Source organism: Filicampus tigris, chromosome 11 (genome assembly GCF_054856515.1).
Source record: "Filicampus tigris isolate MCC_2025a chromosome 11, RoL_Ftig_1.0, whole genome shotgun sequence".
NCBI classification, from domain to species: Eukaryota; Metazoa; Chordata; class Actinopteri; order Syngnathiformes; family Syngnathidae; genus Filicampus; species Filicampus tigris.
In genome coordinates, this window is record NC_141227.1 from 21,755,085 (window position 1) to 21,780,484 (window position 25,400).

At 42.2% G+C, this 25,400-nt stretch overlaps 1 protein-coding gene across 5 annotated transcripts; it reads left to right on the forward strand.

Annotated features, from left to right (window-relative positions):
* Positions 1-586: 586 nt before the first annotated feature.
* LOC147140144 (cystatin-like) lies at positions 587-23,664 on the forward strand. Of its 5 annotated transcripts, none has more exons than XR_015088553.1 (6): positions 587-889; positions 2,328-2,432; positions 9,359-9,617; positions 12,377-12,469; positions 19,173-19,250; positions 20,644-23,664. XR_015088553.1 is itself a non-coding variant. In XM_086044362.1 (3 exons), exons 1-3 carry the CDS (start codon positions 671-673, stop codon positions 4,098-4,100), a joined length of 414 nt encoding a protein of 137 aa, XP_085900488.1. In that variant the 5' UTR covers positions 587-670; the 3' UTR covers positions 4,101-4,118. The 5 variants fall into 5 exon arrangements, 1 of the variants encoding a protein (XP_085900488.1); XR_015088555.1 differs by lacking the exon at positions 19,173-19,250 and having other exon boundaries at positions 20,644-22,185; positions 22,348-23,662; XR_015088554.1 differs by lacking the exon at positions 19,173-19,250 and having other exon boundaries at positions 20,644-20,793; positions 22,050-23,651.
* Positions 23,665-25,400: the final 1,736 nt, after the last annotated feature.

Below are 25,400 nucleotides of genomic sequence, written 5' to 3' on the forward strand. Positions count from 1 at the left end.
GTAAATATGGAGTAGAACTACTTTGGCCCCCTCAAACAGGAAGTCAAAGCCGAGACGCTACACCTCAAAACTGATGTGATAACCATTAATCACATACTTTATAACTTTTTGCTGTTCTTCTTAATGAGTGGTACGAGTATGACTAGTGGTACACATGCTCCCTCTAGTGGTACGTGAAAGTATCACTGAATTAAATATTCAAACAATACATAACGTTTGTGGTTTCAGCTTTTTATTTTAAATCCAGTACACTGTTCGGTACAATTCAGTTGTGTAATGTTTAAGTAAAATACATTTGCATTTAATTAAAAGTGTTTGTTTCAAAGTTTTGAGGTAAAAACATAACAAATATTCGTTGAAATACATTATATTTGATCCTTTGTTTCCCACCTTTTTAACTCGAAATAAAGTATAATAGTACAAAGCATTTTTGAGGTTGTACTTAGTGTAAAAAGTGTGAGAACAACTGCAAAAATCTAACTTTGACTTTTACTCCACCCGTGACCACCTTGACGGCAGTACGACGGTTGCCAGGCAACTACGACATTTCCTGTCCAGTCAAATGAGCTAATAGTAAACAGGTGAGTTCAACTCGCCTCGAAGTCTTCACAACTGTTTTTTCGGACCCAGGCTAGAGAAACGGGCCCGGTTAACGGTAGTTCGGTTCGACATGTTCGCGAGGGCGTGTTTACTACTCGCGTTTGTGTCTCTTTTGGGAACCGCGACGACCAGCCGTCAAGCCAAGATGCCCGGTCATCCTAGCCGGGTGCCGGTGAGCGACCGCCGGGTGGTGGCGGCGGCTCGCTTCGCCGTGGCCGAATTCAACCGAGTCAACCCCGAGGAGCAGTTTGTCTACAGCTTGGTGAATATAACGTCAGCCAAAGTGCAGGTAACAAAATGGGGGAAAAAAGCGAGAGAAAAAAGTCAAAATAAGTTTCAAGGTGTTTGTTGAAGACAGGTGCCAGAAGTACTCAAACTCTACACAGACTACTAATGAACAAGTCAACACCTGGAAGAAAAAGTACACACTCTCAAATGCACTAAAGAACAAAGTAACATGATTTTACTGCCAATTATATGCAATAGAATTTTCGTATGAGTAATTGACGAACAAAAAATGAGCATCTGCACTTGTTTTCCCTTGTATAGTAAGTTCAAGGTACATAGTGCTTGCTTGTATGTTAAGGACAATTTAATAAGCATCACAGTACGTCACGTGTCACATTGAAGATTATTATAGTTGAAGAAAAACTAACAACTGAAACTATAATTTGGGAAAAAAAAACTTCATGAAATAAAAAATGAGGCACTTGACAAACTAAAAGATAACAAACGTAATACTAAAACGAATAAAGACTAAACTAAAACAAAGCATTAAAAAAAACAACCAACTTTGAAATAAAATAAAAACATTAAAAAACAACTAATGAAAAATCCCGAACTATATAACCCTTGTCACATTGTGAACTGTAAGAAAAAAAATACCCATAACAAAAAAGGCCAATTCACAACAGAGGTTACCTCCAGGCACTTTAGGGTTTGTTAGCACAATTCTTGATACAAATGCTGTGAACTCGACTCGTGTCACATTAAGCAGCACTTTGTCAAATGGTTATCACTTATTCAAAAAAAGACACTTCAAGCTGTTTACTGTCACTGCCAGTTGATGTTTACCGTCAAAGCAAACATAAAACAAAGAGCGTGGCACATTTTTTATTTTATTTTAAACAGCCATAGCTTAGCCTCTCAGTCTGTTTGTCAATGCTCGTTTGCATCTATGTTGTAGTACTTTTTTTTTATTTTTTTATTTTTTTTCAAGCTCCGTACTGATGATCTGAGAGGACTTGAGGCATTGTGAATCCCACAGGGGTTGTAGGCAGGGCACTTTCCGCTAGATTGGCTGCTGCATGCAGTCCTGCCTGGATGCAGCAGCCAATCATTGCATCTGGGCTCGTCCTGCCTAGAATCAAATGGGAGTCATAATGACACCTCACTGAACTGTGTATCTTTCTTATACTGCCCCCTTGTGGGGGGCACACCATGAGGAGCAGCATTCAATTGATGCAAAAAAATACATTCTTTTAAATTCTGTTCAATTATGTCATAGTAGTATTTGAAAGCACTGCTGTATTAAAAACAAATTACAAGCCTATTGTCAGAGTAGAAAGTTCAGATGTCTGTTTTTAAATGTAGGGAGTGAAATTCTATGGGGAAAAATACAAAGGTGGAGTACAGATACCTGAGAAATTTACACAAGTACAGAAACAAAGTATTTGCATTTTCTTTGAACTACTATTGGAATATTTTAAGTGATTCATTCCTGTCAGGTGGTGTCGGGCTTGAAGTATTTCCTGGTTGTGCAGCTGGGCCGTGCACTGGTCTGCGGGATGAACACATCCCCGCAAGCTTGCACTCACCTCATTCCATACAAGGCAAGTTTGACATCGACAGTGCAGTACAGTACAGTACAGTGAACCCTCGCTATTCGCAGGAGTGAGTGAGCAACATTCACAGCAATTGGGGGGAAAAAAATGTGTAGTATGGTAAAAAAAAATAAACTTTGGAATTGACTATAGTAATAGATGAATATTGTAAAAACTTTTGATTTTGAAAACTGACAGATGGGCCAGAATTTTTTCTTAAATGTGCTTGTATGTAATTTTTGTATTTTACTTTAAATTGTAATTAACATTATTTAATCCATTAAGTAATTTTTTTCCCCATCTATTTATGGGCCATGCCTTTTTTAATGTATATTGTGTCTATTTTAATAATAAAAAATCTTCATTTTTAAATTAGTTCATCAGTGATTTAAATATTCATTATTTTTTACTTGTGTGTATATATAGATAAATAGATTTAATTATGGTTAATGGCAAAATATTTATAATTGCATTTTAGAGTCGGACCCCCCCATTTGCTTAAATTTTGTAAATGTTTTTTTTTTTTTTCAATTCAACCTCTAGCTTATTAGCGATAATTTTTTACCCAAACCCTCTGCTTTATTTTTTTGTTTATTTATTTTACCCATGACAGTTAAGGGACCTTCAATTGGTGAATTTTTGCTACCTCCCAGTCGGGCTAAGACCCTATTCTTCATGAATAGCGGGGGTCCACTCACTCCACTGTAATCCAATTTTAACTAACCAGTTGGTAAATAAAATGGTGTGAAAAATATCTTAAGTTGCATCTACTATAAATCAATTAATTTAATGGAGAAATAAGAAAATGCATAGAGCAAGTCAATTTGAATACTTGCATTTTACGAATTAATGTAATTGTAATCAATTTATATGAACTCTGTATTGTAAATGCATATTGTCTATCAAATTTTACGTTATCTAAAATAAATCATTAGCCAATTAAATGAGAAAAATAAAACTGATGCAAAAATTTTAATGAACAAATTATTTTTTTTGGGGGGGGGGGGGGGGGGGGGGCTGAATTTGGGACTCTTGATCAGTTAAATGCTATCTTGGGTCCGATTTAATAACTTAAAATTCATTTTACGACATTACCAGGGGGAAAAGTCATCTCGAGAGATTTGGGGGGGGGGTGGGGAAACAAAACTCGTCAGGTGTGTTTGGACGCTGGTGTAGATGCACCAAACCAATTACTACTTTCCTATGAGCATAGGAAAGAGGCAAAAAGGCATTTTTTAATTTTTTTTTTTTTTTAATTCATATCTCAAACCATCTTCCTGTAGCTTATGGTATGTTAAGCAGATTCCAGTAGCCACCCGGACCTTTCGCTGTATCATTTTGAGACGTTTAACGCCCTGCTTTTCCTGGCGTCAGCTCCGTTCGGAGCCTCGCCCGCCTGTCTGACCTCTACTGGAACCTTCCATCGTGTTGTATGCCGTCAAGCCTTAAATCGATGTGAATAGATGCATTTTTCAGTGGGTCATTTTTAGTTAATTCCTGCAGGCAAATTAGAGAGTGGGCGAGGGCTCACTGTACTGTCGCGGCTCGTTCAAGTGTTCACTTTTTATTAATGTGATGTAATTACAGGAGCTTCAGTGCAGCTTCATTGTTAGCGAAATCCCCTGGGAAGGTTCTTATGTGCTCTTTCAGAGCAGGTGTGCTGCATTCACTGCTTGAGTAAAGTCCTCACAGATTTGTGTGTGTCTGTTCATGTGTGGGGAGAAAAATAGTGCTTATTAATGTAAACAATATTTTATGCGTTGATTAAGAGGCGACTCATTGGAGCCACTTGTTCCGACACTCTGCTTGAATGAGTTCAGTGACCTGCACTCCAAGTCTACATTGTATGGGACCGCCACAAAAAAAAAAAAAAAAAAGTGGCAATTATTCTCATTGAGTGACCGGGGGCAGCTTTACTGCGCTTCATCTCCCAGTGTGAGTCCTGGCAGCTGTAAGGCTCGGCTTGCGTGTCAAGCCTGGACAGACGCGAGGCTGCTAAACGGGGACCAGGCCTTACCTCGCGACGCTAGACCATTGCCGCCGCCTCGCCCTCCAGAAGGGCTCTGTGTGTGTGTGGAGGATTACTGGTATTTTCAGATTACTGCTCAGCAAGACAGAGTTGTCTGATTCTCTGACCTCTTTTTGTTTTTCAGTTTATTTTTTCGTTTTTTTTTTTTCTTTCTTCACACTGACATATCGGTCCACTTGCCGTGAAAGCAAATTCAGCGGAACCTCTGAAGTCCACGTTATGTGGTCACAGATGTACTCGAGTGAAATAGTCTATTACAGTGGTAGCTTGAGGTACGAATGACTCTGCTTCCCACTTTTTCAAGGCATAGGCAGGTACTTGCAAGCATATATTTATCCTCTAAGAACCGGTATTAGTGCTGTAGAGAGGAGCTGAGTCGTCAGCGCAGCGTGTCTTATGCTGCCCCCAGTTGGCTAATGTGTACACGCCCGTACATGACAAATAATTATGCAGTATTGCGAAACACAACATCGTGTAACAGTATAGCTTGATTTGTCTTTTTAATGCCTGAAAATAATTTTGGGGATGGGCCACTGCACCCTGGTTTAGCCACGACATCGGATGTTCCCACTGTGTAAGAATTTGAGAGCCTTTGCATCAGCTACCTGTCCGTGAGCCGCGACCTACTTTTGGGTCTCGACCCACAAGTTGAGAATGACTGATCTAGTTGATGAAAATATTAAGACTAGCTAAGTGGCATTAGGGCAAAAGTGCTCCGTGTTTGTTTACAGTAAAAGCCTCGTGGATAAGTGATCCGCCCCTCCCGCCTCCCTCGCCGTCCATAATGTCTCTAATCACGGATGTCTTAATCAAGCAGGGGCAAAACATAAAGAATTGGCTGGCATCAGTTGGCAGGGGTTGGGAATGTGGCAGGGGGAGGGGCTGGGGGAATACTGGCTTTTAATACGGGCTGTCTGTGGGTGCCAGGACGGTGCCTTGCCCATCTGCCACAACGCCCACCCGCCCACTGACACACTAACAGGTGCATGTGTGTGTATTGCTCGTCCGGCCCCGTCCTCACTTAGCCTGGGTAGCAGATGGTGAGGGGTAAGGCTTGGACCCACCGCCCCACCCACCTCCACTCCAAGCCACCCCTTATTTCCCCACCCCTCTTTGTGTTGTTGAGGAGTGCTGAAAGGCGAACCCCAGTACCCCCCCCATCTCAAACACACACACACACACACAAATCCTTGGCTGGCTGCCATTGGCGGGACTCAGTCAGGTGTCCTAATGCTTCAGTTAGGGGAGGAAACGCTGCTTAATCTGCCCATCGCGTGCCACCGGCCGCGGCCTGGCCTCTTTTGTGTCTGGCACCCCTCTGATCGCTCCCTCCGCCCCCTTCATCTGTCTTTGCCCCTTCCATCCCAACCCAGTTTCTCGACGCCCAAGACGGTGTCATCCTTTTTCTTCAACAGCAGCCATGCCGATTGCAGGACGCTCTGTCATTTTACGAGAATACGGCGTTCACCTGTCGAAATCAGGGTTAGAAAAGTTTCCGACATTCGTTTTCAGAGCGGGTTTGTTTTTTTTATTCGTTTCCAAATCCAAAATCCTTCATTTTTGTTGTTTTTATTAGCTTTAGTTTTAGCTGAAGCTCAGCTTCGCAAAACGGGTGAGTCGTGATTGGTCGTTACCTGAGCCCTGAGCAACTCTGATGTCATTTTCAGCCGATAGCAAGTGACAAAATGGCCGCCCCCTGAGATGGATGGATGGATGGATCAGAATGCCATGTTTAGACTCGTGGACATTTTTGGGTTGACTCCCCCCTTAAAGATTTTTTTTTTCTATAACACCATAATAACCTTGGTAGGAAGTTGCACTCACTTCATTTGGCTCTAATGCACACTTCCTAATCAGAGGTAAAAAAAAATCCAAGTTTCCAAGTTGTCAGGAAGGCCGATTTCGAACAGATGACGCATGCTATATACTACAGCAGGTATAAAGTGAGCACATGCAGTGTTGTTTTTGTGCCAAATAATGTTCTTAGGAACTGTGGCCAAAAAGCTCAACCTTGGGCTCATCAGACCAAAACACATTTTCTCACATGCTTTTGGGACACCTGATGATTTATTCGAGGTTTTTCATCAACTAAAAAAACGCCGCACTACATCACCAGAAGAGCACCATACCACAGTGAAGTATGATGGCGGTGGGAGCATCGTGCGATGTAAGCTGTTTTTCTTCGACTGGAACTGCAGCTTCAGTCAAGGTGTTGGGAATTATGAACACTTACAAATAGCGATCAACTTCCATCCTTCCGTTTTCTATAGCGCTTGTCTTCATTAGTGTCACGCTTGAGCTGCAGCAGATCCCAGCTGACTTTTTGTGAGAGGCGGAGTATAGCCTTTACTGGTCGCCAGTCAATCACAGCGTTCACCATTTTGGCATAGCTGGGATCTTCCAATTTGAAGGTTGTACATCAATCGGGGGACGGTGTTCGAGTGCTTTGGATAGCGTGACCATGGAAAGTGAAAATAAAATTGGCACGACTGGCTGGGCCTTGCTTTCGTTCAACACCCCGAAATCAATTTTTTTTTTTGTGTGCGTGTCTGTGATAGCTTGTCTATTTTAGATTGGCTGTTAAGCCGCTAAACCGTTCACCATTCAAATTTTGAACATTGAATTTTGACCTAACAGTGTTGCGGTACTTTTAAACCTCCAAAAACAGCTGCGCGGAGCAGCAACGTATACAAACACAACATGTAACCAAATCTTTCATTTTGAAAGTACGCTAGCTTAAGGCTAGCAATGCGAAATAGAATAGACCGGCTAACGAAAATTAGCATAGCTAAAACTGACTATCAACGCATACAGTTTTAGCTATGCTAATTTTAGTTAGCCAGTCTATTCTAGCATACATTACTCGCAGGCATATATTCTCTCTGCCCTTTGGGAATAACTACTACGTGAGTACCGTTGGAGATCTCAAGGTGCGGCGCTCTGATTAGGATGAATGATGCTTCTCGGGGATCTTTGATACCATTTGGTTGCGTAACCGGAGGGGGGGGTCATTAACATTTGACCCCTGCTGACCTTGGCTTTAATTGACCCCTGATTTGGTCAGCGCTTGAGAGCACACGCGGTGGTCTATAAGGTCAGAGGTCAAAGTGTCCTCAGCTGTGCTGTCATGGAAACGACAGCGGTTGCTCCTCCTGATGGTCACTTTCAATCTTAGGACAGCGGCCGCCTTTTTTTTTTTGTGTGTTTGTGCGGAAATAGATAAGGTGTCCCCCTTTGGACATGATTTAAAATATGAAGATCTAAGTAACTATATGAGTGAGGAAAATGCAATTAGATGGATAAATGAAACTAACGCGTTCAAACAGCTCTAGATTTTTAGTTCAAATTCTTCAAGAAATGCTGAGAAATTGTGCATTATAGTCCAGATGTAGACGTCATGCAACACAAATGTGAAGTATTTATGTACAGAAGCTCGCAAATATGGTCTTGGCCAACGTACTGATGCTGAGTTTCAGGGTGTTGACAGTATTGTCGCATAGGCCAGGCGTCGCCCCTAAATAGCTTGCCTCTGAGCTGCATTGAGTCTGACTGCTCCCTGTTTTTCTTCTCTTCCTTCGCTTTGTTTTGCTTTGGTCATCAAGTGTATACTCTTGACTTGTCAGCCTGTAGAAGAGGCCCCAAAGTCATTCATTAAGGCCTTTTCACGCTGCACTTGGTTTTCTTGGTGGTCATCGTATGGCAGGCACCACTCCGGTGCCAGCTTGCCCATATTTGGAAGTGGTTGCCGAGCAGTCTACCAGGAAGTAGAATTGATGCTTTTCCTACTCTGCTTTTGGCACTCTGAAGTCACTCCGCCAAAGCCCTCCCCTTTGAATGCAACTTGTGACGTCACCGGGATGCTGCTCCAAAGTTGAACATTTCTTAACTCGATTGGAAAAGTCCACCTTGTGTGATGCGACAGTGTTCAATTGCACATGCACACTAAGTGCAGTGGGAAGAGGTCTTTATGGGAAATTATTCCGCTTTGAGCATTTATTCCTTTTTTTTGTGTGTGTACTTTTCTAATTCAAGCAGTCCAGTCCAAGTGACTTGTGCATGGGCAGTGATGTCACCAAACTGGGGTCAGCAACTCCGGTCCTCGAGGGCCTCTATCCACACTCTTTGAGATGTCTCCCTCCTCCAACACACAAATGCAATCAGCGAATCTATTTTTGGCATCACTTGGCAATCCATATTAGAAAAACACACATACTATTGTAAATAAAGGCGGATTGTGTTTTAAGAAATGGAGTCATTGACAAAACCACACATCTGCCTCGGTCTTGCTCGTCCGCCATTTTTGTCCATCGAACCTCCGACACCCAACTGAACCACCCCACAGTTTTGCTTCCTCACTTCCTGTTTGTGACCGTTGTGAAAGGGTTTCCTTGCAATCAGCGCTGCGGTAGGGGAGGGGAAAATCAATACTTTGAATGTGACGAGTAGCCGCGGAATATGGGAATGATTTATGTCAGGACAGGGAACTGGGGTGGTTGGGGGGGGGGGGGGGGGCGATGATGTTGGCACTATGTGAGACCCCAGAGGAAGCCCTAAAAGCCTTTGCTGCCGTTCGTCCTGGCACCACATCTTCTCCTTCACTCCTCATCTCACTCTCAATCCGTTTTCTCTCCGGCACAACCGTCGCATTTTACCGTCCCGCTCAATCACGATGGGACGTGCCGGAGCGGAGCAGGTTGTGGACCACCACCAGCCATAAACTGCATATATCCCCCCCCCCCCCCCCTTTCGGGATTAATGAGAGCATGTTAATATGAGCGTACAGTCAAGGGGGGTTGGCGGGGGCGTCGGCTTGGGATTGAGAGGGAAGCACGAGGCGGGAAAGAATGTGAAAATGAAGAAGCATAGCAAAATGTGTGTGTGTGTATGTGTGTTTGCTTTATTGCAGTGGCCCCACCTACCCCTCCATCCCGTCGAGGAGGCAGTCCCAAGAAGAAGAAGAAGAAGGAAGAGGACTAGGGGAGGGGTCGGATCCCCTCCCCTCAGCGCCCATTGACACACATGCATACACTGACTTGTTTCTGGCTCATACATGCACTCTGCTCCATGAGGGGAGCAGCGGCTGAGGAGAGAGAACACGCCAGCGTCTGCAGGTGTCCCACCCTCCATCTCCTCTTCCTCTTCCTCCTCATGGATGCTTCATGACGGTACTATTCCCTTTTTTTCCTCTTGTGTACTTTCGTGCGCCCGTAAAGTTTTCCTCCTGCATTGTTGGGGATTTCCTCTCATGCTGCTGGCCTAATCCGTCAGCGTGCATGCGGTCGTGGCGTGCGGATGGGGCAGGCTCGTTTACTTTCTTGTAACCTACATCTGTTTGTGCTTTGAGATAAGTTTTTTATTATTTATTTATTTTTTTTAAACCTGTTATATAGAATACAGGGAATGTGAGCAACCAACGGCTCGTGGGCCACATGTGGCCCGCGGGAGCGTTTGATGTGGCCCGCCGTGCCATTCGAAACGAGTGAAAACATTAGGAGCTTTTATCAAGAAAAAGAACATAACACACAATTGCCGTTAGCGTGTACTAATTGGTTGTTTTTGTTGATAAATGTAATGTGGCGTAAAAGTTGACATTTTTTCAAAGCATCTCCTGTGCTTTACTAATCTTTAATATCTTAGTCTATTCCTCTTGCACGTCTTTGTGGTCACTGCGGCATATTTGGCCTTTCTAGTGATGGTGACCAATGCGAAAGTGAGCAAGCAGCATTCCTCGCAGTCGTCGTAATCGTCTTCGGTAGTCGTATATCCAAATGCGCCGCAAAAGGATGAGTGAGTCAGGACGCTGACTGCTGAAACGCAGCGGCTTGCCTCTAACGTGCCGTATTGGCGAGCACCCAAATACGCCCTTTGGATTACAAATTGGACTCCACGTGTCTCCCATGGACAATTCTGCTTGCTCGCCAACTCGGCAGTTGTGGTTTTGTTGTACTCTTGAACTCTTTGCGACAATTACATTTCTCTCAGCTGGGCTAATCATTTAACCATTTCCTTAGGTATTTTTTACACCCGAACTTCATTGATAGAGTCTCGGTCCTGCTGCTCTTTGGAAACCTCACCGAAAATAAATCTGTATAAGCTAAAACGTATTTAAATCCTACCGCTTCACTGTTGCCTAAGATGAATGATCCATCAAGAAGTTCAATCCCAAATACAGCACATACATTCTTTCATTTCCATATATACACCCATTTACATATCCCTGTCTTCTGCTGATCCTAAAAAAAAAAAAAAAGAAAAAAATCACCACCCCCACCCCAAATCACACACAAGCTTGTATTGACCTGCTAATAATATTATCCAGGGAGTGTGTGACAGCAACGAGGTCACATCCCTCTTGGGTTTTGGATGGTCAGCCCCTCCGGACACTCTCCGGCATCTTTCAACCTTGTGCCTTTTTTTTTTTTTTTTTTTTTTGTGTTTCATTTTATTTATATTTTTTTTACAGCAGAGGTCACACAAGTCAAAGGGTCATAAGTTTAACCCCAGGAGGCAGCAGGAGTCAGGGGTCACCAACAAGGCTGTAGCGAGAAGGTTTGCATCATCAATCAGTTGGCCCGCTGCTCATATCGATGCCCCTTGCTCATTTGCATGTGTTGCTAAGCACTGAAGGGCTAATACGATCGGACATATGGACAAAAAAAAAGAAAAAAAGGTTTGGTTGGTTGGGCCAACTTGGATGATAGTTGTTTTTCTTTCCTGTGGCGTCAAGATAAGTGCAAATATGGAACCCAACATGGAGGTTGGAGTTTGTTTTTGCAGATCCCACAAGCCACACCTTTTTTCAGCGCCATGCGGCATGAAAAGGGAACCCCGAAAAAAAAAAACAAAAAAAAAAAACGTTGGCTACATCATTTTTGCCGTAGTGTTTTTTTGGGGTTTTTTTCTCTGCGGAACTATCATTTTTATTGTTGACCTGAAGCAATTTGGGCATTTTTGGAGATGTTTTCTTCTGTTTTTGGCATCCATCTTCATTTTAAACACATGCAAATGCTCGATTGATGCAAAACGCTCTGGAAACAGATTCTTGTGGATGAATATATACAGTAGATAGAAAGATGAAAAATTGTCTCAGCAGCAATGTTAAGGTACTGTATGGACTTGTCTTAATAATAAAGGCATCAACAAAGTCAAAACAAACTGGTACAGTTACAAAGAGCAGCATTGAGAATGGATCGATACTTCATCCACAAATATCCTTTTATCTAGATCAGAGGTGTCTAAAGTCCAGCCTCGGGGCCGTTATGCGTCTTTTTTTCCTACCGTTTCCCCCCCACCCCATTACTCAGCCGCATATTCTGATAATGAAATTTTAACATAGCCTGCATCAAAAACTTACCAGAAAAGCTTAGTGTTGAAAAATGGCACATTAAGCATAAATGTATGACACAAAAAGTTGAGTTTTACAAGAGGTGAGACTATCTTAAAATGTATTGATTTTTTTTTTTTTAAATATAAAAAAGTAATTAAAATGTCACAGTTTTTTTTCCTAAACGTAAATCAATCCCCCCCCTCATTCTTCCATTTTTCTGCATGTGGCCCTGAGTGGAAACACTTTGGACATACTTGATCTATAGAGATACTCGAAACCTTACTGCGGATAAGTGTATGCCACCTTGTGTGCCTGCACTTCTGTTTCAGCAGCTACACAGGTACCCCCCCCCCCACCCCTGCCCCCCGCCCACCCCCGAAACTTGGCCGACATTAACTGGATGTCAGCATTGCGCTGGGCTGCTTGTGCCGAGGTGGCCTAAAGCCAAGCTGTGGAGCCATGTCTTGGCATTTGATGACAGGAAACAAAACTATGGAAGGTTCGGGAGGGGGGGCGGGGCAGAAATACACCATGTATTCTATGTTTTCAGCATGTAACGATGTATGTTTTTCATGCATGTTCCTTGTGATTCAACAGTGTGTGCCATTCATGGAGCGGAGCCAAGATGGAAGGATGCAAAGCTGAAGTCGCCCCCCCACAAACCGAGCGAGCGAGCATCGTTATTAAAAGGTATGTTTCATCAGTGAGTGTAGACTACATGCTATCAAATGGCCACTGTCCACGTGCACATTGAAGTGGGGGGGGGGGATGATGCGTTGCTTGTTCACGCCCGCACAGAGACCATCAATTAAAAAAAAAAAACAACTAAAAAGCACATTGTGCACATAGTCCTTCTTCGAGGTGAAATTGAGCCAAACTTGACGTGTGAGCATGCGTTTTCTTTTTTTTTTTTTTTGTATTAAATTTTTTTTTAAGACTTCATTGCAACCGGGCATTGTTAGTCTTAGTGTATCAGTGCTTTTTTGTTTTGGTGAAATACTGCAAAAATATGCTTCTATAGAAAAATAATACCCTGGCCTATGCTTTTGTCAACAAAGTACTAGAAGAGGAGCTACAGCTTTTCAAATTTCGAGAATGAGTGGTTTTGGGTTTTGCTTACCGGTATATAATTGGAGGGTGGAGCTCGTGGCACAGTTAGCTATATGTGACAGACCATCTAAGATTTTTTTTTAGTTCAATTTGGGGCTAGACATAAATAAGAATCACCTTCTTACTGCTCCCTTCGAATCATAAAAATTGTTGATTCGAAAAGCCGAAATTGGTTGGTGTAGCATCATGTTATATTGTGCTCTACTTTCATCAGAGGAACAAAATAAAAAGTAAAAAAAAAAGTAATTTAATTATATAAAATAATTGTTCTTTTGTGATTTTAATTTTTTTGTGGTGTAAATTAAATTTGTTTTATGCCTATGCATTATGCAGGGTATGTTTTTTTTCCAATCAGACCCCATTTTAGTTTTTACTCAGAGGCGATTAAATGTATGCAAAGCTATGATTAGACTAATATTTTTGATTTGAACGGCTCCTCTGTGGTTTTATTTGTTTTTAGAATCGCATGGCAGGCCAGATTAAATGCTCTCGTGGGGCCGTATGCGGCCCACGGGCTGTAGGTTCAAAAGCCCTTGTGAAAGGAGCTCCCTTTTGAAGTTTTTTTTCTTTGTGTACATTATACAAAATGTGCTTTCCATTTTCATTTTTTTAGCACTCGTCATTAGGATCGCGGGTGAGCTGAAGCGTGTCCTAGCCGACTTTGAGTGAGAGGCAGGGTACACCGTGGACTAGTCGCCAGCCAATAGCATGGCACATTCATATTCACACCTACTTTATAAACGATTCCGTTTTCAATGCATATTTTCGGAATGTGTGCAGAATAAAAAAAAAAATAATCAAAATTTGAACTACATTAGTGCTGTGGGTACAGCGCATCTGGTTTTTGAGTTGTTCTTGTCAAGACCTTGGATATGGAAAAGCTGGCGTGTTGGCGTGACGCAATGTCACAAGTGCGGCCGAGTAGATGGCGTGTGACAAACGGCAGGTGTGTGCGCTTGCTGTATTGATAACGGGTACGTGATCAATCACGCGGTCAAGGTCTGCCCAGTTAGTTTGATCAGCTGAGAGGTTCACGTGTAATCGTTAAAATGACTTCGGATAAACTTAATTGAATATTTTTGCAAGGAGGAACAAAAGCAGCAATGGTTGTTGAAAGAATTTTGACTTCACACCAACATTACACATCCAGAGTGCATCACTTTGTATTGTCGCTCTCGTGCTTGTTTACGGGAGGCATTTAAGAAGGTAGAGAAAATACAAATTTGTGAAGTCACATTTTTGTCATCCTCTGACCATCCCCCCCAAGCATAAACGTACTCGACAGTCTAATCAGTCGTTTTAAGTATTTTTCTATTGAGCAACTCTCAGATCGTCACTGCCGCACGAAAACCTCCCATGTCCAAATTGGGTCAATTTTGTATTTCTTAATTTTTTTTCTAAATTCGAATCTTTTCGTTGGAATTAACTGGGAATTGAGGTTAATTCAATGGGAAGCTCTCGTATTCAAACAAACATTTTGTCTGATTCAATAATCGATTCTTTTATTAAACCCATCTCTCGACGCAATCCATTCAAAGATTAACAATGCACTCCGTAATTCAAAAAATAATGCCAAAGTCCCATTCAAAAATGTCCTCTTAATTTCCGTGAAAAGTCTCCACCTTTGAAACATTACAGTATTTTGCAACCCTACCTTTATATGTTAATCGATAGGAATGCTAATTTCCAGTATTGGCCAATGGGGTCGAATCAAATGTGAGCACATGGCCTTGTCCTCTAATGGCGCTTGGCTGTTGTAATGTGCACAAATGCTCTTTGTAAAGGTCATGCGTTAACTGCCTGTACCCAATAAAACGCCCATTGAGTGATCCTGTGAAAGGGCACTAATTTAATGTCGGACTTTTTGCCAACACACTGCATGCCGATCGGGGGGGGGTTATATATGGGGGAAAAAAAAAAAAACGGTAGCCGCCGTCTGCCCTCGGATGACACCGAGGATTCCTTTTAGCCTGCGGTCGACCACGTGCGCCGACACTTTGACGCTGAAGCAGTAGATCAGAATGCTGCGCTGCTTGGTTTGAGGTGAAAATCAGGTTACCAAATTCAACATTGGATCACAATGGAATTAGGCTTGCAAAATTATGGGAAGTTTCCATGGGAATTACAGTAAAGAGGGATTTGCAATAAAAAAAAAAATTAAACCGAAAGAAACCAACACCTTTTTGTCATATTTTGTTTAAACAGTCATTGACTTGAGTAGTATATGATAAACGCGATCTGTGGAAAAATTCAGCTGCCCCATCTTGTGCCTCTATTTTGATATACAAGAAACCACCGTGCCCGAAGAAAAACAACAACCCAAAACAGATGGCGTAACTTACAAGGTGTCAGTAATTCGTGAGATACTCGCGGGGCACTCCCCTACGCTGACCTGTTACTTTGTTACCCCAAGAAAGCACCTTTCTAGTAATGGAGTCTTACCTACACACTACATTTTTTTGCGCAGCAGCTGATTTTTGTTTTTCTCTCCCCCCGCACACGCAGATCATATTCGTCATGTACCATTGTCAAGTCATAACTGTTTTAACAAATAGAACTTTTTTTTTTTTCTTAATCGCAAACTCAACCCTTAATAGAAAAATCTGAAATTTACCCTATTGCTCTTAATAGGAAATGCGCATATTTTGGGGCAAAATGTATATTAATAGTAATATATAATTTTGATGAAAACATGCAGATTTTACTCAGATGAATATGAAGCCCATTATCGTCTGAAATGGTTTTGGAAAAACTGCTTTTTTTTGTTCATTTTCGAGTGGGTCGGGCCAGGTTGTTGGAGTGTCTTCGGTGAAAGAATGGATTGTTAAGAGAAATATTTCTAAATCACTTGAAATGTTCTGCTTTTCTCTTGGCTGATGTTGATCCACTATATGTGCAATACTGTACTGATAAAGTCGAGGTTACCTGGGGGACCTTTTTTCAAACAGCATCCCAGAGACTAATTTGACCGCCCCGTCTATCTCATTTGCGCGAGACATAAATTCACATTTTAAACGGTAGAAAATTGCTCCGAGTGGCTTGTGTGACATTCTAATTGTAGCCATCCGCGAGAGCCATAGAAGATTGCGCAGTAAGGGCAGCGAGGAGGGGGAGGGGGGGGAATTATGATCCCAATTACCAAGACGGAATGTAAATACGGAAAAGACGTAGTGTGTAGTCCACAACCAATCACCGTTCAAGCCCCAGATATAAAAAGTCCACACACCCCTGTTGGAATGACAAACTACGATAAATCCTTGCAAAAAATTTTCCACCATAATGTGTCTTATGACCTGTACAGAAATAAACATGTATATTTTCGAGAGGGGAAATGAGCTAGTGTGGTTGCACAAGTGTGCACACGCTCTCTAACTGGAGACGTGGCTGTGTTCGGAATGAGCTAATCACATTCAAAGTCATGTTACTGAATGGGAGTAAGCACACTCCTGCCCCCGTTTAATTCATATGCCTCTGATTAACCCCAAATCAAGTTCCGCTTTTCTAGTAGGCTTTTCATGACACTTTTTGCTGACTTTACTTGAGTTACTCAGCGTTAAGTAGTTACTTACAAGCTAGGGCTGTGGCTGTCTTCAGAATTGATCAGTCAAACTCAGGTTAGATGCGAGTCAGCACACACCTGCTACCATTTGTAAAAGGCTTTTCTTGACATAAAAAAAAAAAATGCATTTATTTTCCCAATTGAGGTTTTTCAGGTTATAGGTCACATTAACATTTAAACTTTAGAAATGATCTTGGTGTCATTTACGTCAAAACACCTTTTGACCAGGGGTGTGTAAACTTTTTAAATCCACTGTAGTCATCTCCTCCAAAATGATCTTCTACCGGTCTGCTCATTTCTTTCACAATTATTATTTTTTTTGCCTGATAATTGATTTTAAACATGACTAAACTCATCATTTTGTCACTTGACTCTGGCTGTGTTGGGAATCAAACACAGTTTGTGTGTCCATTTTGTAGTGCTGTTTGAATGCTTCGTGAATATAATTTATCCCCTATATACGGGTAGTATCCCACAATGCATCTTAAAGTATGAGCAACCAAAGTCATGACGGAAAGGCATTTGTGGGGATACATTGAGGGCACCGCATGGGCGTAACGTATACTCGCTAGACGATATCGTGGCTAGGGAGTGATTTCCAACACAGCCTATGACTAATGTGCACAACAATGAGAAGTCTATGGACTGCATTTTGTTTCTAGTCACCTACCTGCGTGAAGAGTGGCGTGAATGACCCCATGCACCGTTTCCTCTGTCACATCGACTCTACCCTGCTTTCCCCCCTCTCGCATTCGCCATTCTTTTTTTTTTTTTTTTTCCTTCCCTCTCTTTTCACTCCTGCGGCAGGACGCCTAATGCTACATCCAGGAGCGATACGAATGTCACATCAGTTCATGGAGATGCCCATTTTTAAATTTTTTTTTTTTTTTTTTTTTTTTTTTTTTTTTTTTTTTTTAAGCCAGTGCACACTTCGTAAGAAAAGAAAATAGCCAGGCGTCGTCTTGGGGGTCACCATCGATGTTGTGACAGTGACGAGCTCAAGCACCGGAGTCAAAGTTGTTTTGATCACGGGAGCAAATTGTAGTTACGGTTTCCCCCTGAAAATCATATACCGGTCAATTGTGCCTGCATTTCATTGTTGGAATTTGGTGGGGGGGGGGAGGGTAGGATCGGGGAAACTGTAAAAAGTAAACAAAAATTGCAGTTTTTGGCTGAAATAAATTGACATCATGTCTCACCTCCCTTTTGGGTTTGGTTACTTGATGTTCGTAATGCGAGCTTTAGGAGACTTTAGATTTCGGTCGACAGCAGAGGGCGGTAGAGGACAAAATGGCATGAGATTGAACATGGATAGCTTCATCTGCTTACTCCAACATATTGGAAGGATAAATTTTGCCTTGAGGTCCCCGTTAAGCAAATGCTCTGTTCAGTCATACTTGGTCTGCTTGGCTCCCTCTAGTGGTATGCAAAATAACCACTGCTTGAGTACTATTCAGTTGTATTTAACTTACATTCATTACAGTGTTAATGTTCACCACTTTCAATGGTATTTTTAGGAATAAAACCTCACTTGTTTTTGATTAAGCCTTATACTCACTTTTACTCAAAACAATATTATCAAAACGAGAGAAAATGTATATACAGCATGAGCTACGGGGTCATAATGGCCCTCCGAGGGGGAAACATGACGACAATGTGGCCTGCGATGAAAATGAGTTTGACACCCCTAGTCTAAAACATTCTCACATGAGCACTGATGTGCTTTCCGTCTGAATCTCACCCCTCAGGTCCAAAACTGGAGCGTCAACAAACGGTACAATATGGTTCCGCGGCAGGAGGCCCCTTCCAGACCAGTTTCATAATTTGGGCTGGTCCCTCCATTGTATCGGCCTTTCTTTGATAAATGTACCTCCAGCTGATACAATGCGTCAGTCTTTTTGTTCGGGCCCAAGACAATTGCTTGTGGCGGCGGCGGTCCTCGGGGCCTTAATGAAGTGCTAAAGCGCTCGCTCTGCCTACAGGGCACCGGGGTCATTTTATTGCTCTTAACGCCGGCTGACAGCTAACGGAATGGACACCCGCTTCTGAATGGAGCCCAAGACTAAAGTTCATAGGATGATATCATTACGGCATTGTTCGGACCCATGTACACGCTGAGGTCAGCAAAGCGTAAAGGAACTCGCTCAAGACTGAATTGCCAAATATCCGTTGAGTCGCAGTGAGAGACTAACCGAAGGGGACAATAGATGTGAGCGCGTCGCCCGTAACGAGTTACAGAAACACGAGAGACCGTACTTGGATGAACGCTGTGGGCCTGATGGCGGCCATTTGTGGCCGTGCTACTACTACTACTAACGTCACTACCATTACTACTAAAAATCTCTACTACTCTTTAGTAGGAGTGGTGGTCGTGCTACTACGAGTGCAACTACAATGACAGCTACTACAACTGAAAACAATACTTAACAACTACTACTTATTACCACTACGACCGCCACTTATTAGGCTACCACCATTTCTACTGCAACCACCACCAGTACTACTACAAAGTACTCGTACCAGTTATGCTGCAGACGCCACAACCGCTACTGCAATAACTACGACGACGACTAATACCAATGCTAGTACTACTACTACAAATGCTAGCACTACTTGCCCTACTAAAAATACTAGTACCACCACTACTAGAACTATTACGACTGCTATACTAAACTGTATGAGGAGACAGTATTTATTTCTTTTTTCTTTCTTTTTTTTTGTTAGGTGGGGTGCTGAAGATTTTGGGACAGATGGCATTTAGCTCTAGCTGTGCCGAGCTCAGTGGGACCCGAAGCTTAAGAGGTTAGGCCTGTCAAAACCACTCTGTTCATTTAGCGCCTAACAAAGTCGGGACTGTCAGCCTGTTCCGTTTAATAAACTTAAGATTTTCCTTTTTTGTCAGCGTCGGAGCAACATTTTTTTTTTCACAACCCGGTGACCCCGACAATATCCTCGAATGGACTGTGGCTTGGCGGGAAAAAAAAAAAGTTTCAAAATGGATCCTTAAAATATTTTTTTGTAACGGGTGGGGGGGGGGGGGGTGTTACAAATTGAAGGCCTTTAAATGACACTTAATACTTTGATCTACAGTTCCAGGGTCTTAAAAAATGTCACAGACACAAATGTTCTTCTATTCCTTAGAAACCTTCGTAAAGAATTTGTAATTGCCGTGCTCTCATGGTAGAAATATTTCAGATGTCTATAATCTTGTAAATACACAATTTTACCACAGAATTTCTTAAACTATTGCGGTTTTAAGTTTTAGCCTACTCGTCCATATTTAATGAAGCAGTCTCAAATACTTGAAGCGGCCATAAAAAAAGCTCTTTACGCCTTGAATCGGACTTCCTTTAACCTGCAGATTCCCCGGGGTCGAAGTTATACAGAGTAACTTGCGATACAACACTTGCGTAACACGATACAGCAATAATCGATGCATTGGAAAAAAAAACAAAAACCTCACAACTAGACACCGCTAACGCTAATCTGTTTCATATAAACACGACACCAACTCACTTTGAAGTGTGACATTGAAAAGCGACAATAGTGTTTTTCGATGCTGTGACATGACGTGTGGAAGAACATGCAAGCACAGGGAGAAGATTCAAACTCCCCACGTGGGGGCCAGAGCCGAGGTTCCAACCGCGAAATTAGAACTGCGAGGCATAAGCTAACCCTCGAGATCACTGTGCTGCATTCATTTTTCTTTTCCATCGTTCATATGGCCCCTCACGAAGGTTATTGTAGTTCAAACTGTTCATAATGTTACAATCGCTTGCAGCAGCAATAAATATGCGTTTTAGGAATAAAACAACCATCTTGTGTTTGATGAACACTTCGTTCAGCTATGCTAATGTGTTTTAATGTCGGTAAAGTACTTTGCGATGGACTGGTGGTTCTCAAACCTTTTTCCACCAACCTTACGCTCAGTCTTACATTAATTACAGTAAATAAGAGCTTGAAAAAAACACTTGAAGGCTGTAAATGTAAAACAATCATATGACTGAGGAACATACTGTATATACTGTAGATGATTTGAATACAGATTACCACAAGAGGGAGACATAGTGCAGGGTCTAGTTATTCTCCACTGTCCTTGTGCAGTGTGGTATATGAGCAGTAGAATCACCTGCCTTTCCTATCCTGTCTTGGTGCACAAACGTTCATCTCATCGTCTTTTCTCAATTTGTTTCAGTGTTTGCCGCGGGTCAAAGGTTGAAAGCGGGCGAGTGGTGACCTCACAGAGAGGCCACAGTGACATCTGACCCCTAAGCGGGCCTGCGGTCCAACCCTGGAGGATACAGCTCAACAATGGCCAGGCACGTGCCTTGGCCTGGTCGCTATGGTAACAAAGGACCTTTTGGCACAGGGGGCGAGGGGGGGGTGGTGGTGCGTTGGTTGTAGCTGTCCCTTCATTGTGATCTGCGTTAACCATCTGCTGCCAATTGACGTGGATACGTAGGACACATCCTCGCCACCATTGAAGTGGCCGACTGGGTAATCTCTGCAGGCAACTGTGAAGGTGCTTTTTATTCTCACAATCACCTGGAGAGATTCTGCAGTTTGTCTCACAATTGTGGCCTTATCATCATCATCAGTGTGTCAAGATCGCACCGCACAAAAACCTTTTAGCCAGCACGTCTGTTTCTAAGATTTTTTTTTTTTTTTTTTTTTGGGTCAATCATATTCCAGGCTTTGTGTTGCCGTGTCAATTTAATCTAGCCAAGGCCTCCACAATCAGTAGTGCTGCTCATGTAATTTAGACAATATTAACTGTTTCCTAGGGATGTGCAATTAATCGAAATTCAATTACAATGACAATCATTGCACTCCACGATTATAAAATTGGCATAATCGTGAAAAAACGATTATTAAAATAAATGTACATCCAATGCACTGTTTGATTACACAAGGAAATCATACTTGAATTTATACATTTGCACTTAAAAAAATATGTATACATAATTTTATCAATTTTGTCAAATTGGCCTTTATATTTTCTACGTTTAAACATTTTCTTGTTTTGTACCCAAAAAATAAACCATTAGTAATTTTTTTTTATAATCGAGCAGCCCTACTGTTTCCTTAACCATTCACTTTTTCCGTCTTCTCTTTGGTTGGTCAGAACAAAACATATGGCCACCTTCGACGAGCAAAACGCATCTGTAGTGATCTGCTCTTATTATTATTTTCTCCCACTTGTTTTTATAGAAGCATTTGCCAAATTGTATTTTTATCTTTGCATTATTCTGCCCTCTGGTTGGTCAGAGCAAAACGTGTCTCTTAAGATCTGCATACGTGAAAGGGACCATATCACGCTAAATCAAGGTTTTTCCAGCTTTTAGCCATGTTAAACTCTTAATTCCTCACCAAAAACACTCCCAACGTGGTGTTTTCCCTCCATCCAACCATCGCTGGGCATCCCTGCTCGTTCCTCCTCTCTAAGCAACAGCTCCGCCCAATCCAAGAAAACGACTGAGTCCTCACTTTGATACGTCACAAAGTGAGGAGCCACTCCTCTAGCGCCCCTGTCGACTAAACACGGCCACTTTCTCAGAGCAAGCCACCAGATGGCGTGACGATTGTCCCTCCCACCTTCAGGATGGCGGCTTTGCGCAGCTGCCGACCGGCTTCGAACGCCGCAGAGTGAAGGCGTTGGCGAGGGCTTCCGGGTTGGAAAAATAGCCACCGAAATAACTCATATTTCATAAGAAATGAAATCGCTATTGTGCCAAAGGTAATGTATAATCTTAGATATACCTCTAGTTAACTGTGGAATGCTTAAAATGGCATGACATGGCCCCCTTTAATGTTTCTTTTTTTTTTTCATTAAAAAACGTCCAACGGTGTATATAATAAATTACAAGATAAATATTTTTTTTCTAATTATCCATTTCAGCCTCCACTGAAGAAAGACAAAATGCTGGTCATAATGTCACCGAAAAAAAACGGAGAGTTTCTTAAAGGGCCAGTTACGCTAGACGCATGCAAAATGTTCAAAATGATTATAAAAACAGAAAATATGTAATCGAAATGGCTCCTTTTATTAGAATAACTTGTGGGCAATAAAACACAGTTTTTTTTTTTTTTTTTTGATCTATAACTTAACCTCTTATTAAACTCTATGGTTAGTAGAGCAGTTTGTGGGACCTGACAAAAACATGTGCATCCAATGGGAAAAAAAAAAAAAAAAAAAAAAGGTCTAAAATGAAGGAAACGCGTTTTACGAGACGATGGTGTGCAACTGTTTAACCCCCTCACATTTTCATTCCTCTGCCACATTTTCATAACGACCGAGTGATTCTGAGCAGGACACCAAAGGCACTTTCGATCATTTGCCTTAGCGCCGCTGAAATGCTTCAAACAAAGGCGGCGAGGTGGCCACAAATGGCCAATCCAGAGCCCAGGGGGTTAAACACAGCTGCATTTTCCTCCTGGAGGCTGCTGCTTCTCCCTTTTCCCCTTTTGCCTCCTCTTGTGTTATCCCCACTGTCTCGTCCCGCCCCCGTCCACATCTATTCTGCCGTGTTTTGGTGAAATCTCAGCTGGCAACTGTGAGTCGTTCACTTGCTCCTCTCACAATGGCCCCTGGGATTATGCTAAACGCGGCGCCTCGGCCCCCTCGCTCTCCCGCGCCCATCGACCGGCATCAGCGACGCCCTTTTTGGGAGGGCGCGAGGCGAGGAGACCGCCCGCCCTCAATGAAGATGTCACTGCGATTACACAAGGGCGTCTCACCCGGGACCTGTCTGCTCTTCCTCACCTCCCTCCTTCCGCACTTTTTGGGGTAAAAGAAAAAAAAAAAAAATGTCTTTTTGAAGCACAGCCTCTTTTCATAATGCATGCCTCTCTCGGATTTGCATGCACTCACTTCCCAGATGCTTGCGCTGCCATCTAGACTTACAGTGATGTGTAGTGTACACTCAGCCACGTTTTCCCATGGCCGTTAAGGCGCCACCCACTTTTATAGCTTTTCGTTTTTACCAATAATTGCCTTATCATACCTGTAATAAGAGGTGGTCTGACGAGCCAAAAAATTATTCTCACGTGAGACTACTTTTAAAACAATGGTTCTCAATGCATATGTACTATCGCAAAAAAAGTACCACCAGAATGACCAGAATATATATGTATATATATATATATATATATATATATATACACATATATATGTGTGTGTGTGTGTGGACTAAAAATACTATGTAGTTTGAACATTTAATTTAGTGATTCTGTCACGTACCACTAGATGGAGCCCCTGTACCACAATTGCAGCACATTTTTTTTATAGTCCCTGCGCACACTCTGACAATGAGAGCGCCACTGCCACCTACTGTGGTGGATGTGCATTTACACTTTATTCCAGTACAGCAGAAAAAGCATGTTCCCTAGGTCAAACAAACCACCCCATTTTGTGCAGGTCATTTGTTAAGTACAGTACATTTCAGTTGTATTTACCTTTTACACACAAAACATTTGCATTTCATCTTTTAAAGCGGTTTTCAAAAATGCATTTAGCCACAATTTTATTGATGTCCACTTCATCTTAATTCAATCATTAAGTACTGTCCTACAGAGCACAAAAAATCCTTCCAAACATGTAGCAAAGCTTGCGTCAAAGAATTAAATACAATTACAAAATTGAATGCAAGTTAAATATCACATCTTATTTTTATTTTTTACTGGGTCCACCAGCCAGCCAGAACGGGTCCTACATTTGGGCCTCACGCCACTAGTTGAGAACCCTGGTTTGTTTTCCTCCCCTGCACCGATGATGATGATGATGATGATGATGGGATGGGACGGGACGGGACGGGACGGAGGAAGGAAGAGCTTTCTGATGTGGATGGTACTGCATCAGGAACTGATTGGCCCGCTCTCCAAACGCCAACAGTACCTGATGCATTGCCTTCAGCATCGAAAGGAACGTCGCTCACACCCACTTACGGACCACCCATGTCCCCCCCCCCCCCCCCCCCCCCGCTGCACTTTTACACACAAACGCACGCATGTGTGCTCTACATGGGACCAATATCAGAGGTAGGGGCTTGTTTTTGAAAGAAAATATTTTTGGAGATGTAGCACGCACGTAACTGGCAATCAATAACTTGGCATAATTAAATTAAATAGAATGTTAAGAAATTAAACTGTTTTTTGCCCCTTTTTTGCTTGCTCTTTGTTTTATGTTTAGTTTGACAGTAAACGTCAAACGGAAGTGGCATTAAATGGTTTGGGGGCTCTTTTTTGAAGAAATGTTCTCTATCTGACCAACTGCTACTTGATTTTCGGCATATTTATGACTTTCTCGCACTTCTGGAAAAACAACCCACCATTCATTTGTAATCACTGGAGCTGATTGTATCTACTTTTGTCTGTGCATTGCCAACTAAAATAAACATTCAAACAAGAGCCTATTACTTTCTTTGGGTCTGTTTCCCCCCCCCCCCTCCCCCCCCTCTCACTTTGATGAGCAGGAAGTGACGTCACGGCAGCAGATGTTCCTCTTGTAAACATCCCAAAAGCTGCTGACACATCATTGGCTTTGACCACCTGCTGACCACTGCATGCCTCTCACAGGAGAAGGTCAGCATTTGCAATACTCAAGCCCCCTCCAAAGATGATTGACGAATATTAAAAAGGTCAATCCGTACTTTAAAAAAAAAAAAAAAAAAAAATGGAACGAGTGCCAGAGTGCAAAGATTTGATATTGCAACAGTGACGGTTTTACTGAATCATATGTTAATATGCTGGAAGGCAATCAATGATTTGTTTGTTGTTCTTTTCATGCAAGCGCTGTGCTCTATGGGCTGTTGTAAGGTGAATTAAAGGATTATCTAATGTGCGTTATGGCTACTTTTACATTCTTTTAATCAAATAATTGTGTATTTGTCTTTGAGAGGCCAATGCTTTCGTATCCAATAAACAAAAATCTATAGGTTTTTTTGTTTTGTTTTA